This window comes from Ctenocephalides felis, unplaced genomic scaffold (assembly GCF_003426905.1).
Source record: "Ctenocephalides felis isolate EL2017-DRISC unplaced genomic scaffold, ASM342690v1 CF-g0.4_SCAFFOLD_00845, whole genome shotgun sequence".
Classification (NCBI taxonomy): Eukaryota; Metazoa; Arthropoda; class Insecta; order Siphonaptera; family Pulicidae; genus Ctenocephalides; species Ctenocephalides felis.
In genome coordinates, this window is record NW_020536999.1 from 4,325,498 (window position 1) to 4,337,597 (window position 12,100).

Genomic DNA, 12,100 nt, shown 5'->3' on the forward strand with positions numbered 1-12,100 from the left:
TTCTGTGCTAAGGACAAATAATAATAATAATATTATAATAAAGTAAGAAAATACGATAAATAAAAAGGTGCGACTCGGCAATAAATCAATAAATAATCCCGATAGAAAATTATGACGTCAGATGGAAAAGAAGCTTATATAGATAATAATTTGTTTATAATTTTTTATATATAATTGATCTTTTTTATCCTATATATTATCCAATTTTCCTTTTTCTATCCTTACTTTTTTTTCTAACTTCTGTCAGTACCAGGACTCGAACCGAATATCCTGGGGTAGGTAAAAAATTTATAAACCGATAAGTAAAATTTGTACTACAGATCTAATAAAATTTGTATCTACAGATTTGTAAGTAAAAAATCTATAGTTCTATATGTAAAAAATTTTAAATTCGATATAAGAAATTCCTATAATTTATGAGTAAAAAAAACTATAATTTAATTGGTACGTAAACTATAGTTTTCCAGGTAAAAAATTTATAGATATTTAGGAGAAATTTCTATTTGTTTGAAAAAACCTATAAATATAATAGTAAAAATTCTAGCGTTATAAAAACTAAAATATATAGTTTGTTAGGTAAAAAATTTATAAATCTTTAAGAAAAATTTATATTATTTATAAAAATACTATAAATATGGTAGTAAAAAATCTATCGGCAGGTAAAAATGTAAAAAGCTAGCGTTATAAAAACTAAAATTCAATCTATAGTTTGTTAGGTAAAAATTCATAAATCGATAAGAGAAATTTCTATAATTTATGATTAAAAACGAACTATAATTTTATGAGTAAAAAATCTACGAATAGGTGAAGAAAATGTAAGGATCTATCTATAAGGATCTATATAAAAGAAAAATTATAAATGTATAAGTAAAAAGTCTATGTATAGGTAAAAATGTAAAGATCTATCGATACGAAAACTATAATATAATCTATAGGTTTTCAGGTAAAAGTTTGTAAATCTAGTAATAGAAATGTATAATTTATCATTATTTGCGAGAACTATAACTTCAAGAGTAAAAATTCTTTTTAGATAGGTAAAAATGTAAAGATCTATAAGAGAAACGTGTATAATTTATAAGTAAAATATCAATTTATTTATTTATTTATTTTTTCATAAGTAAGCCGTCATCAACAATAATAAATATTATTTCATTATACATTTGTGCCTAAAAATTGATGGGTTGTAAGTAAAAATCAATAAATGTATTGGAGAAAAATTATATCTATAATATGTAAAAAATCTATAAATTCACAAGTAAAAATTATAAAAATTTATCATTCAAACATTAGAAATATATAAGGTAAAAATACCATAAATCTATAGGCAAAAATCAATAGCTCTAAAATAAAAGATCTATAAATATACAAGTAAAAATTTGAATAAATCTATAAATTTATCGCAAAAAATATGTAAATTTGTTATTACAAATTCTATAAATATATATTTGAAGAATCAATAAATTTGTTACGAAAAAGTCTATAAATATATAGATGTAAAGTCTATGAAATGTTAGTGAATAACTACAAATGAATAGGTAAAAATTGTATAAATATTTGCGTATAGATACAAGTAAAAGTAAAAATGTTATCAATAGATAAAAATTTATAAAATTTAAAAACGAAATGCGTAAATCTGTATCAAACATCTTCAAGTAAAAAGTCTATAAATGCATAGGTAAAAAAACGTACAGGTAAAAAAAAACCTCTAAATCTATAGATCTATAGGAGAAAAACTATAGGAAAAAATCTACAGGAAAAATTCTATAGATCTATAGGACAGTGAAAATGTATAAATAAATAAGTTAAAATTGTTTTAATCTAAACACAAAAAAATTATAAATCTGTAGGCCAGTTTAAATCTATAAGAATAAAATTTATAAATGTGTAGATAAAAAGTCTTTAAGTATAAAGGTAAAAATCTATAAATATGTAGGTACAGAACTATAGGTAAAAGTGTATAAATCTATGGGTAAAAACTCCAAATATACGTAAAAAATATAAAGATGTTTAAATAAAAAAATCTATAAATCTATAGATAAAAATCAATAGATCTATAGGTAAAAATCTAGATAAAAAATTGTATAGATCTAAAAATTAAAATCTGTAGATCTGTAGGTAAAAAATCGATTGAGGACCAGATTCTGCCGCATAACAGAAAAATGTTGTGGCAAGACCATGTTACGCTCCAACTTTCACTCAATCATATTGAATACTGTAAAAATGTCATTGCATTTGCTGTGCATTCGGGCTTTTTACACATAAACTCCAACGTCACTCGTATGTTATGAAGCCGAGTCAGAAAGTCCCTGTTATCTGAGATCGTTTTTTTTTACATTTGTGCGAATTCTAAGTTCGGTTTTCTATCTGACAACCCGAGAAATACGCCTGACTGCACACCAACTGCATGGCTTTTGTCAATATTTAGTATGGAAAGTTCTTCATAACATGTGTTATATATTTGCCTTCAGCGATGGAGGTAATTTTGATATTTTGAAACACAACACAAGTTTTATAAATTTATTACAGAATATAGATATTATTATACAGAACTTCATTAAAGGTTATTGTAAGGTTATGTGTTTCTTGACGTACAGATAGAGAGAGACTGTCCCTTGTGTTAATTGTAGAGGTCTTCTGTCCAGCCGGAAATATATAGTCCATAGAATGTAGAGTGGAACTCGAGAGATGTAGAGTCCATAGAGTAATAAATATGATAGTATGCACATAGAGGCATAAATGTGACGCTAAATAGATAAGAGTGTCGGCGCATAACACATGGTATTGCCATAACATTTTTCTGTTATGCGCCAGAGTTACGCCAACTTCGGTAATGTCTTTCTGCAGTATTACCCGTATCTCCCGGTCTCCCCTATCGTTTTCAACTCCGATCTCTCATGATCTACGATCTAGAGATGGTTCAATTAACGCATCATCCTATCATCCTGGCCGGCATCAAGGCAGCCTCATCCTCATTTTTCATGCAGAATTAACATTTCGCATTATAAAGTTTAATAATCCAATCGAGGCGACAGATAGAGTCACGATTCTGACATATCATTCAATGGAACTATAAGAATTCAATTCTTATAGTTGTTGTTATCATCATTGGTGGTCGAGGAGAGGTTTAATAACTAATTTTTGATTCAATTCTTATAGTTGTTGTTGTTATTTATTTATTTATTTATTTATTTAAATATATAGCCCACAGATTTCTCCAAAAATACAATTATTTTATATAATGAATAACAGTTAAAATTTATACAAAATTACAATATATAGTTAATAACACAAAATGCTTAACATAAAATTACTTATAATGCAGAATGTAACAATATTATTTATAAACAGAATAAGATAAAATAATGAGATATTTGAAAAGAAAATGAAAAGGTTAACTTGTGCAGATGGAGATTATTTGATTAGGTGAAGTGTTGTGAATATCTATTTCATTATTAATTAAGTTAAAGTTAGAGGACATAAGTAAAACAGGCGAATTTAAGAGAGTATTAGATTTAGGAGTAGAATTATTAAAAAATAATTGTGAACGCGTAGATAGCCTTGGAACATTAACGGATAGTTGGTTAAGAATAAGAGGACAGTCTATAGAATTATTGCAAAGTTTAGATAAGAACATAATTGTACAGATAAATCGATGTGAGGCAAGGGAAGGAATACCAAATTCTTTTAGTAAAGTGTTGTGGTCAAAGCCACGTTCAGGGTAAATTTTATATGTTTTATAATAAAGGTATTTCAGAAATTTTCGTTGAACCTTCTCTATCGCATCAGAGTTGTTGATTTGATGAGAATACCAAATAGTCGAACCATATTCTAATTTTGAACTTACATTAGAATAGTACATGCAAAGAAGTGCATTGTTAGAACTGAATTGTTTACAATTTCTCAGTATCAAACCTAAAGATTTATGTGCTCTATTACAAATATCAGTTATATGATCAGTGAAAAACAAACCAGAATCAAATAAAACTCCTAAATCTGAAATTTTATTACATCTATCAATGCTGGTGTTAGAAATTTTATAATAAAAAAGTATTGGAACGCGCTTATGTGCAAAACTAAGAATCTTGCACTTTGATATATTTAGATGTAATTTGTTATAGATACACCAAGAGTGGAAAAGGTCAAGTTGAGACTGTAATAATAAGCAGTCATCAATAGAATTTATTTTGAGATATAGTTGCAGATCATCTGCAAATAATATATGTGGACAGCTAATAATATCAGAAATGTCATTAATAAAAATAATAAATAGTTATCATTGGTGGTGGAGGAGAGGTTTTATAACTGATTTTTGATTCAATTCTTATAGTTGTTGTTGTTATCATTGGTGGTCGAGGAGAGGTTCAATACTGATTTTTCATTTGTATTTTGTTTTTTGTTTTCAGTTCACTGCCCATGTTAGCGGAGGTCATGTCAACCCCGCCGTGACTGCCAGTATGCTCGTCACCGGACAGATCGGATTAGTAAAAGCGATGTGCTACGTGGCGGCGCAGTGCGTCGGGGCGATTGTGGGGGCGTCTATCGTACACGTAAGTAGATAGATAGATATATTTTTTTTTATATTTATACAACACAATTGTACAATTATAGATATTATATGGTACATAACTTAAATTAATAGATAATAATACATACAATATAAAAATGAAATATAATTTAAAAAAACAAGTGTTCACTTAAATCTTATCTAATTTTCACAGAATAATTCTGAAAGTTACACTTGCTCTTTAAAAAATGTGTTGAGTAGTTTATAAAATTTCCTAGATAGATAGACAAGTGGGGCGCATGGCATCGTGCCTTAAGGCAAATTGCTGGAACTTCCCGTACCAAAAATTAAGTTTTTTATAAAAGATTAAGTTTTTTTAAAACTTTGAAAAAAATCGATTTTTGAGATTTTTTAAATTTTGAAAAAAAATCACCTATTTGGAAAATATGATTTTTTATACTTGAAATATCATGAAAATTTTACCCGTAGGGTAAGTTATAGTAATCGCAAAAAAAATCGAAAATGAAATTTTTTATATATCTTTATGTTTCAGAGTTTCTGAACATTTTGGCATACCTTAGAAAAATGGATGTATGTGTGTGTGTGTGTGTGTGCGGATACAATTTTCGCCGACGATTTCGGAAACACCGATCAACCGATTTGGATAATTCAAAAAACATTCGATTCGTATTGATAAGGAGACGTGCCGATTAGTTTTTGGCAAAGGCAGGTCTAACGGTTCGGAGATACGGGACAGAAATCATAAAATATTTTATAGAGATTTTATAATGTGTACACATTTTGTGTCTTTTTTTGGATTCCGTAACAAGATTTTTAATTTTAAAATTCAAGTATATGGTTTCAAACAAATGTTCTCGAAGTTTTCGACAGTATGGAATAACCGATTTGTGTGATTGAAAAATCATTGGGTTCGTACCCGATCACGAACGTTTTTGCAAAATGTACGTCTAGCCTTTTCGGAGGTGCAAACGGTTATGCAGTTTTTGAGAGAATGAATCATACGAATAAAATAATTCAAAATACATTTTGCTTGAGTAGACGGTGTGCAAAAAATGCTTTTACAGAAAATTTCGAAATTTTGAAAATTGTCAAAAAATCAAATTTTCGAAATTTTTCATCTAAAAAAAATTAAATTTCAAAAATATCACAATTAAGAAAAATCGATTTCTTACATTACATACATTAAAATATGAGAATTTTTCGAAATTTTCAGAAAAATCGCATATATTCAAAAATTTCCAAATTGTCAAAAAATTAAAAAAAAAACTTTTTTAAAAAAAAAATCCAAAAAATCAAACATATAAAAAAATTTTGAAAAAAAACTAAATTATCAAAAAAATCTAATTTAAACAAAATTGAACAAATTTCATGTAAACATACACATAAGTTATTTGTAGAATACGCTCGTACCCTAATTTAATAAGCACCTCTAAATTACAGTATGTATTCATAATAAATAATCTATTTGAAAACAGTTATTGATTATTTTCATTCATCAAATGTTTGATTAAGGTAGGAGAAGTTCCAGCAATTTGCCTTAATGCACGATGTCATGCACACAACTAGTTCACCAATTAATTTGCTTGTAACTAGAGTGTTTTTCATTTTATTTGGATTTGCTCATCGGCAGAGTTCGCTTTTCCATTTTAGCTTCAATTACATCATAGTCTATAACACTTTGGTACCTTATTAAATTTTTAGCTATAAATCTTATTTTTTTTTAATTTAAGTGTATTTTTTGCATTTTGAAATACATGTATTGGAAAATCAGTTCGTTAAAAATAATGATAAAGAGCACAGTAGAAACTCTGTTGAGCGCGAAAAACACTAAAACAAGGTAAGGCACATTTGTTCTATGTTTACCTCCCATGGTCACAATTTTATCAGCATATATTTTAAAAACAACAATACTTCAAGAACAACAAATTAGCGAATATTATTTTAAACTACAAAATTTTAGACTACATAATATTTAGTCAAATATTATTTTAAACAATCCTTTCCCTTCAGGCTATAGATCCAGTTAAAGACGGTTTGGGCTTAACCCAACCCGGTTCAGGAGTTACCAGTGGTAACGCTGTTGCAGTCGAGCTCTTAGTCACATTTATATTGGTAAGATAATTTTAATTTTGAAATATAAGCAAAATAAAGAGATTTGTGAGTATGTGAAGTTATTTTTTATATTTTTATCCCTAAATTAGGTTATGACTGTCCATGCCGTTTGCGACAGCAACCGCGAGGATCACTCCAGAATAAACGCGCCCGCAGCCATAGGTCTGGCTGTTCTTTGCTGTCATATCGGATTTGTGAGTAAAAAAAACTTATAATTGTAACCGAAATATTTAAAAAAAAGAGTGCGCATAAGGTTCACACGCGATTGAAGTAAAACTTATTTGCTACTGTACGAGATGGCATTTAAGTTAGAAATAAATACATCATATAACAATTTTGAATAATATTCATTAGTGATATGGTAACACTCGTAATGTACGCATTTATTAGTATCAAACATTATACATACTTATATAGTAATGAATTATAAATTATATATTTATAACATTAAAAATATGTATAATATTTAAAAATAATAATGTAATTCAAGTCATACTTCAAATATGACATGATCGGTTTGTTATTGTAATTAGCATTTAGAAATGAAACTTCATCAGAGAAATGAAGTAATTGCTGATTAATAAATCTTTTAATATTCGTTCACACAGTGGATTACGTTAAACAATGCCTAAACAAATATTGTTTTCGCAACTTCACTCATCATGTAATAATTGTGTTGGAAGAACTCATCATGTAATTGAAATTAACATACATTCATTGACTGCTTGTATTTTTTTTTACTTTTTCGCTGGCGATATAATCTCATTCTTTGAACAACTGTAATATGTGTCTTGTCTAGAAAATATTTTCCATTTCAATAACTTCCAAGATTTATAAAAACTACAAATAATATAGAAATAATTTCTAATCGATTAACTTATGTTTAGTACACAGCACAAATGTTCAATTTGTTTTATTATTTTCAAGAAACGGGGTAAAATATTCTTCTGATTCAGGCATTTTTCATTAAATCAAGATTTGTACTATGATGTAACTTTAAAATATTTATTTATCTATCTATGTCGATTTCCTTGTTGGTATATGTACGCATACAACGTTGATGCCGGTACGCATACAACGACAGATCTCTATTCACAACGACTAATCACAATCAACCCGTATAGAAATGATATATTTCCATATAAAAACTATGTTAAAATTCACAATTGTAGGGATTGTATTTATCGCAGAAACAAGAAAAACATAAAAACTGCAGTGAATAAATTTTATTAATAATGTTTTGGAGCCATGTGTCAAAAAGATTTTTTTTTTATTAATATTAGGTTCTTGGGCTGGCTCTTACTATCATCCTCATAATAGTAAATTTGAACATAGTTTTTATGTGGAAATAAATTATATCTCATCTTCCGTATTATTGTTGTTATTAATACAAAATTATAATGTTTCAGGAATAACTTAACATTTATATGATCGTATGTTTCAAAAGTAATATTAAAATAAAAATTTACAGGTGTTACGGAGGACTTTATTATGGAAAAATATAAAATTAATCGAAAACTCAAATAAATGTTGATATTATTTACACGTGAAATTCTAAATATCAAACAAAAATAATAAAGAATATTAAACCTGAATCGAGAATTGAACCCGGAGCAAAAATTAGAATTCCACGACGGTACCCTCTAGGCCAATCTGTTACTGATTACGAAAAGCATTGCAAGCTATGCTAAAATGCAATTATTATTAATTTTTATAATTAAACCGCTTTTCATAGGCCTCTAATATTTTACCACGGTCAGTTTGGGCATCAAATCTAACATTGTGCCAAGTTTCATCAAAATCCGAGATGAGCAACGCGCGGGTTCTACTTATTAGATTTAAATTTTCTTATGATTTATATATATTTCAGATACAATTCACCGGTTGCAGTATGAATTCTGCAAGAGCCCTAGGACCTGCCGTGATTTTGAACGATTTCAATGAACATTGGGTAAGGATACATTTACTAAATTGGTGACCCCAAAAAAACTGTAAAAATTATAAGTTGGCGTTAAACCTGCCAATTTTATTCAAGACAAAAATAATAGAGTTATAACATCTAAATCTTTATAACAAATAATAGTTTTTAGAGCTTCATGAAATAGCATAATTTTTTCATTAATCTTATCTTATATATAAAAATGGAGCTCTCGATCAAATGATCCGCTAAAACTCGAAAACGGCTAAATCGATTTGGCCAGTCTTAGACTTGAAAAATTCGTGCTAATCAGTAGGTCGTCGGAAAGGTGAGATATCATTTCAAAATCGCGTAGAAACTTTACATTTTTAATTTGAACATTTTTGTAGAAACGCAATTTGAATAAAACAATGGACGGTGGCTAATACGTCAAATGTCAAACGTTTTTCACAGATGATGTTCAATTACGTTTAATCGGATGTTTTGCGTCGATATTATTTCATTACGATCAAATTGTAGTAAGTAGTTGTGTTTGTAGTTTTATTTATACACAAAAACGTTATTAAACGAATCGCTAGTGTTACTAGAAACTCAAAATATCAACTTTTTTGAAATGTTAATATGAAAATGCACTTTTTGGCATATTTTTCTCAAACACGGTGCTCCGAAAGATCTCATTTGTATAATTACATACTCATTGGTATTTATAAAACATTTTCTAGGTTATATTATTTTTTATTTATGTTATTTAAATTCAGAACCTAAATTTGGTATCGATTAAAGGGACATTTTGTCGAATAACATTTTCCCAGTTATAATTTCCCAGAATTTATCGAAGAATAGATAGTAATATATGAAGGTCGGGGGTTAAAATGGTCCACCACCGATGTGTCAAAAACCAGTAAAATTAAGCATTGTTTAACAACAATATTTGAAAGTAAAGGGAAAAAGATGTATAACCAGCTATAATCTTGATTCCTATGACTTTGCTATCGGGAGATAAATGGTAATCTTTGATAATCCATGATCAAAGTATTTTTTTCCGTTGGTAGTTTTTTGGCATTAGTTAAAAATGTAATTATTTTGAAAATGTTCATTTTCAGATTATCAAAAAGTTCATTATCTTTTTCTAATTTTAGGTTTACTGGGTAGGACCAATAGCAGGAGGAGTCCTGGCAGGTTTGATCTACAAATACATTTTCAAAGTCGGCAAAAACGGTGTCGGATCTTACGATTTCTAAAACATAAGTTTAATTTAATTTTGTAAATATCATAAATTCGCAATCATCATTTCTATTTATGAAAATCTAATTCAATTCATGAGGTTCGTGACAGGAATTCTTAAGGTTGTGTTAATTGTCCTTCCAAAAAAACAAAAACATTTGAACGGAAACCAAAAATTATTTTCATATTCATTATTAATACATATCGATAGATTTAATTATAAATATATAATATATATTTTTGGATAAGCTTTTTCTTTTTTGTACCCAAAGGTCTTGTTTAATTTCGCCCTCTGATTTTACGGTAAAATAACGGAATAAGCTTATCCAAGAACAAAACCATTATAATATAAGAAAATATTATATTAATTTAAATATTTACATAAAAGTTATATAAGTTATTACTATTTTTAAGTAATATTTCAAGTCAAAACTACGTCCAAGTAAACCACAAAACGAAAAAATGTTTCACAGTAATTACTAATTAAATAAAACAAAATTTTTTACTAAATTGGTGACCCCGACAATATTGTAGCCATACAAATTGGCGTTGGTTTTGATAGAAGAAAAAAATAATACATGGTGAATTTTATAACCGATTACATTTGTTTAGAATTTAATGAAATTGCATAATTTTTTATTAATAGTAATTGTTTTTACTAAATTGTTGACCCCAACTGTACTTTAACAAAAAGGTATGGCGTTAGTTTTTTTTTAAAGATAAACAGAGTCATGACATTTCTATATTTACAACCAATCATATTTTTTTAAGAATTTAATGCAATTGTATAATTTTTTACTAGTAGTAAGTGAATTTACTAATTTGGTAACCCTAACTTAATTTGTGTTGGTTTTTAAAGAAAGTAAAAACAATGAAGTCATGACATATAGATTTTTATAACCGACCAATTTTTTTTAATTACATGAATTTGTATAATTTTTCATCATTAGTAATTTTTTTTTACTTAATTGGTGACCCCGACGATAGGGTAGCAATATAAATTAGTATTGGTTTTAAGAAAAAAGTTGTTTTTTGTGGTTTACTAAGTTTTGACCTATACGATTTCCCTTTCGTGTTTAAGTTATATAAAATAATTAATTAGTTTAAAATGTATATATTATTAAGAATTGAAATAGAGATACGTTTAACTTGACAATCTGTGTGTAAAAATTGTTTTAAGGATTTAAATTATAATGCTAGTAAAAGTAGATAATATAGATGCACATGATATATGTATTGTTGTATTTAAATAAAGCATCAGTATTTTCTTCAACAAATAAAAATTTTACTGGATAAACTAAAAAACTGTACTAGGTGATTTTTTTTAGAATACAGGTACCCCCGTACAACACGGTAGTTAAGTTCCAGAAAACTAGCGTGTTATGCGAATCCGTGTTATAAGGGACAAAGAACTAGTACAAAAACAAAAGAGGGAGCATGTTCCAAGAATTTATAAAAACATGCTACATATCATGATTTTATAATGAATATTGTTACATTTATCCATTTTTTTCAAAGAAGTAATATACATTACTTGAATTATATGATTTTTTTTGTCATAATTAACAAGTTAGTGCTTATTAAACATGATCTTTTTTTTGCAAGATATCCTCATCCTCTGAGCAGTTTTCTATACTACCTACAGATCAATGCATTATTTTTTGCAAAAATTTATATTCGCTTTTACTAAAATGATATTTATATATTTAGCACATGTAAAGTAATCTTTATTAAACTTTTATGCACATTTTATTTAAAGAATTGCTTAAGAATTATTTAATATATTTTTCCGATAATCCTAGATTTTTTTTCGATAGAACGTACGCGCTCTAATAATATATATCAAATTAGTCACCTTTTGCACTAGTTTCATCACATTTATTGAGCTATTGTACGGCGATTTTACTAATTTTAGATTAAAAGTTTGCTTTTTACAGGTTTTACTATATTTCTTATTTTATTAAAACTTTCCTCAATTCTTAAACCGTGTTATGCGAACTAGAAAGTACCGTGTTATGAGGGGGATGGTCTCAATTCGTAAACCGTGTTGGAGCGAATCCGTGTTATAGAAGTACGTGTTATGCAGGGGTTACATGCACTAACTTTCTGTGAAAAAAAAATATATGGTGCGCTATATAATAAAATAAAATTGTAAAGTTAACTTATAAAATATATATGACTAATGTACATGTGTACAAAGTAAAAAAAAAAGTCAAAAAAAAAAAACAAGAAAAAAAAGAGACAAATTTTCTGTAAAAGAGTTCTGACACTATTAAAACCAATATCGTGCACATCTATGATATAAACTCCCACATTAATGT

At 27.5% G+C, this 12,100-nt stretch overlaps 1 protein-coding gene across 3 annotated transcripts in view; it reads left to right on the plus strand.

Moving 5' to 3' along the window:
- LOC113363414 (aquaporin AQPAe.a) overlaps window positions 1-9,932 on the plus strand; it is a 72,884-nt gene extending 62,952 nt beyond the window's left edge. For all 3 annotated transcript variants that reach the window (XM_026605918.1, XM_026605917.1, XM_026605916.1), the window contains exons 3-7: window positions 4,404-4,547; window positions 6,536-6,637; window positions 6,727-6,831; window positions 8,508-8,588; window positions 9,695-9,932. In XM_026605918.1, coding sequence (XP_026461703.1) covers window positions 4,404-4,547; window positions 6,536-6,637; window positions 6,727-6,831; window positions 8,508-8,588; window positions 9,695-9,796 — 534 coding nt within the window. In that variant the 3' untranslated portion in view covers window positions 9,797-9,932. The remainder of the gene's footprint in view (window positions 1-4,403; window positions 4,548-6,535; window positions 6,638-6,726; window positions 6,832-8,507; window positions 8,589-9,694) is intronic.
- Window positions 9,933-12,100: the final 2,168 nt, after the last annotated feature.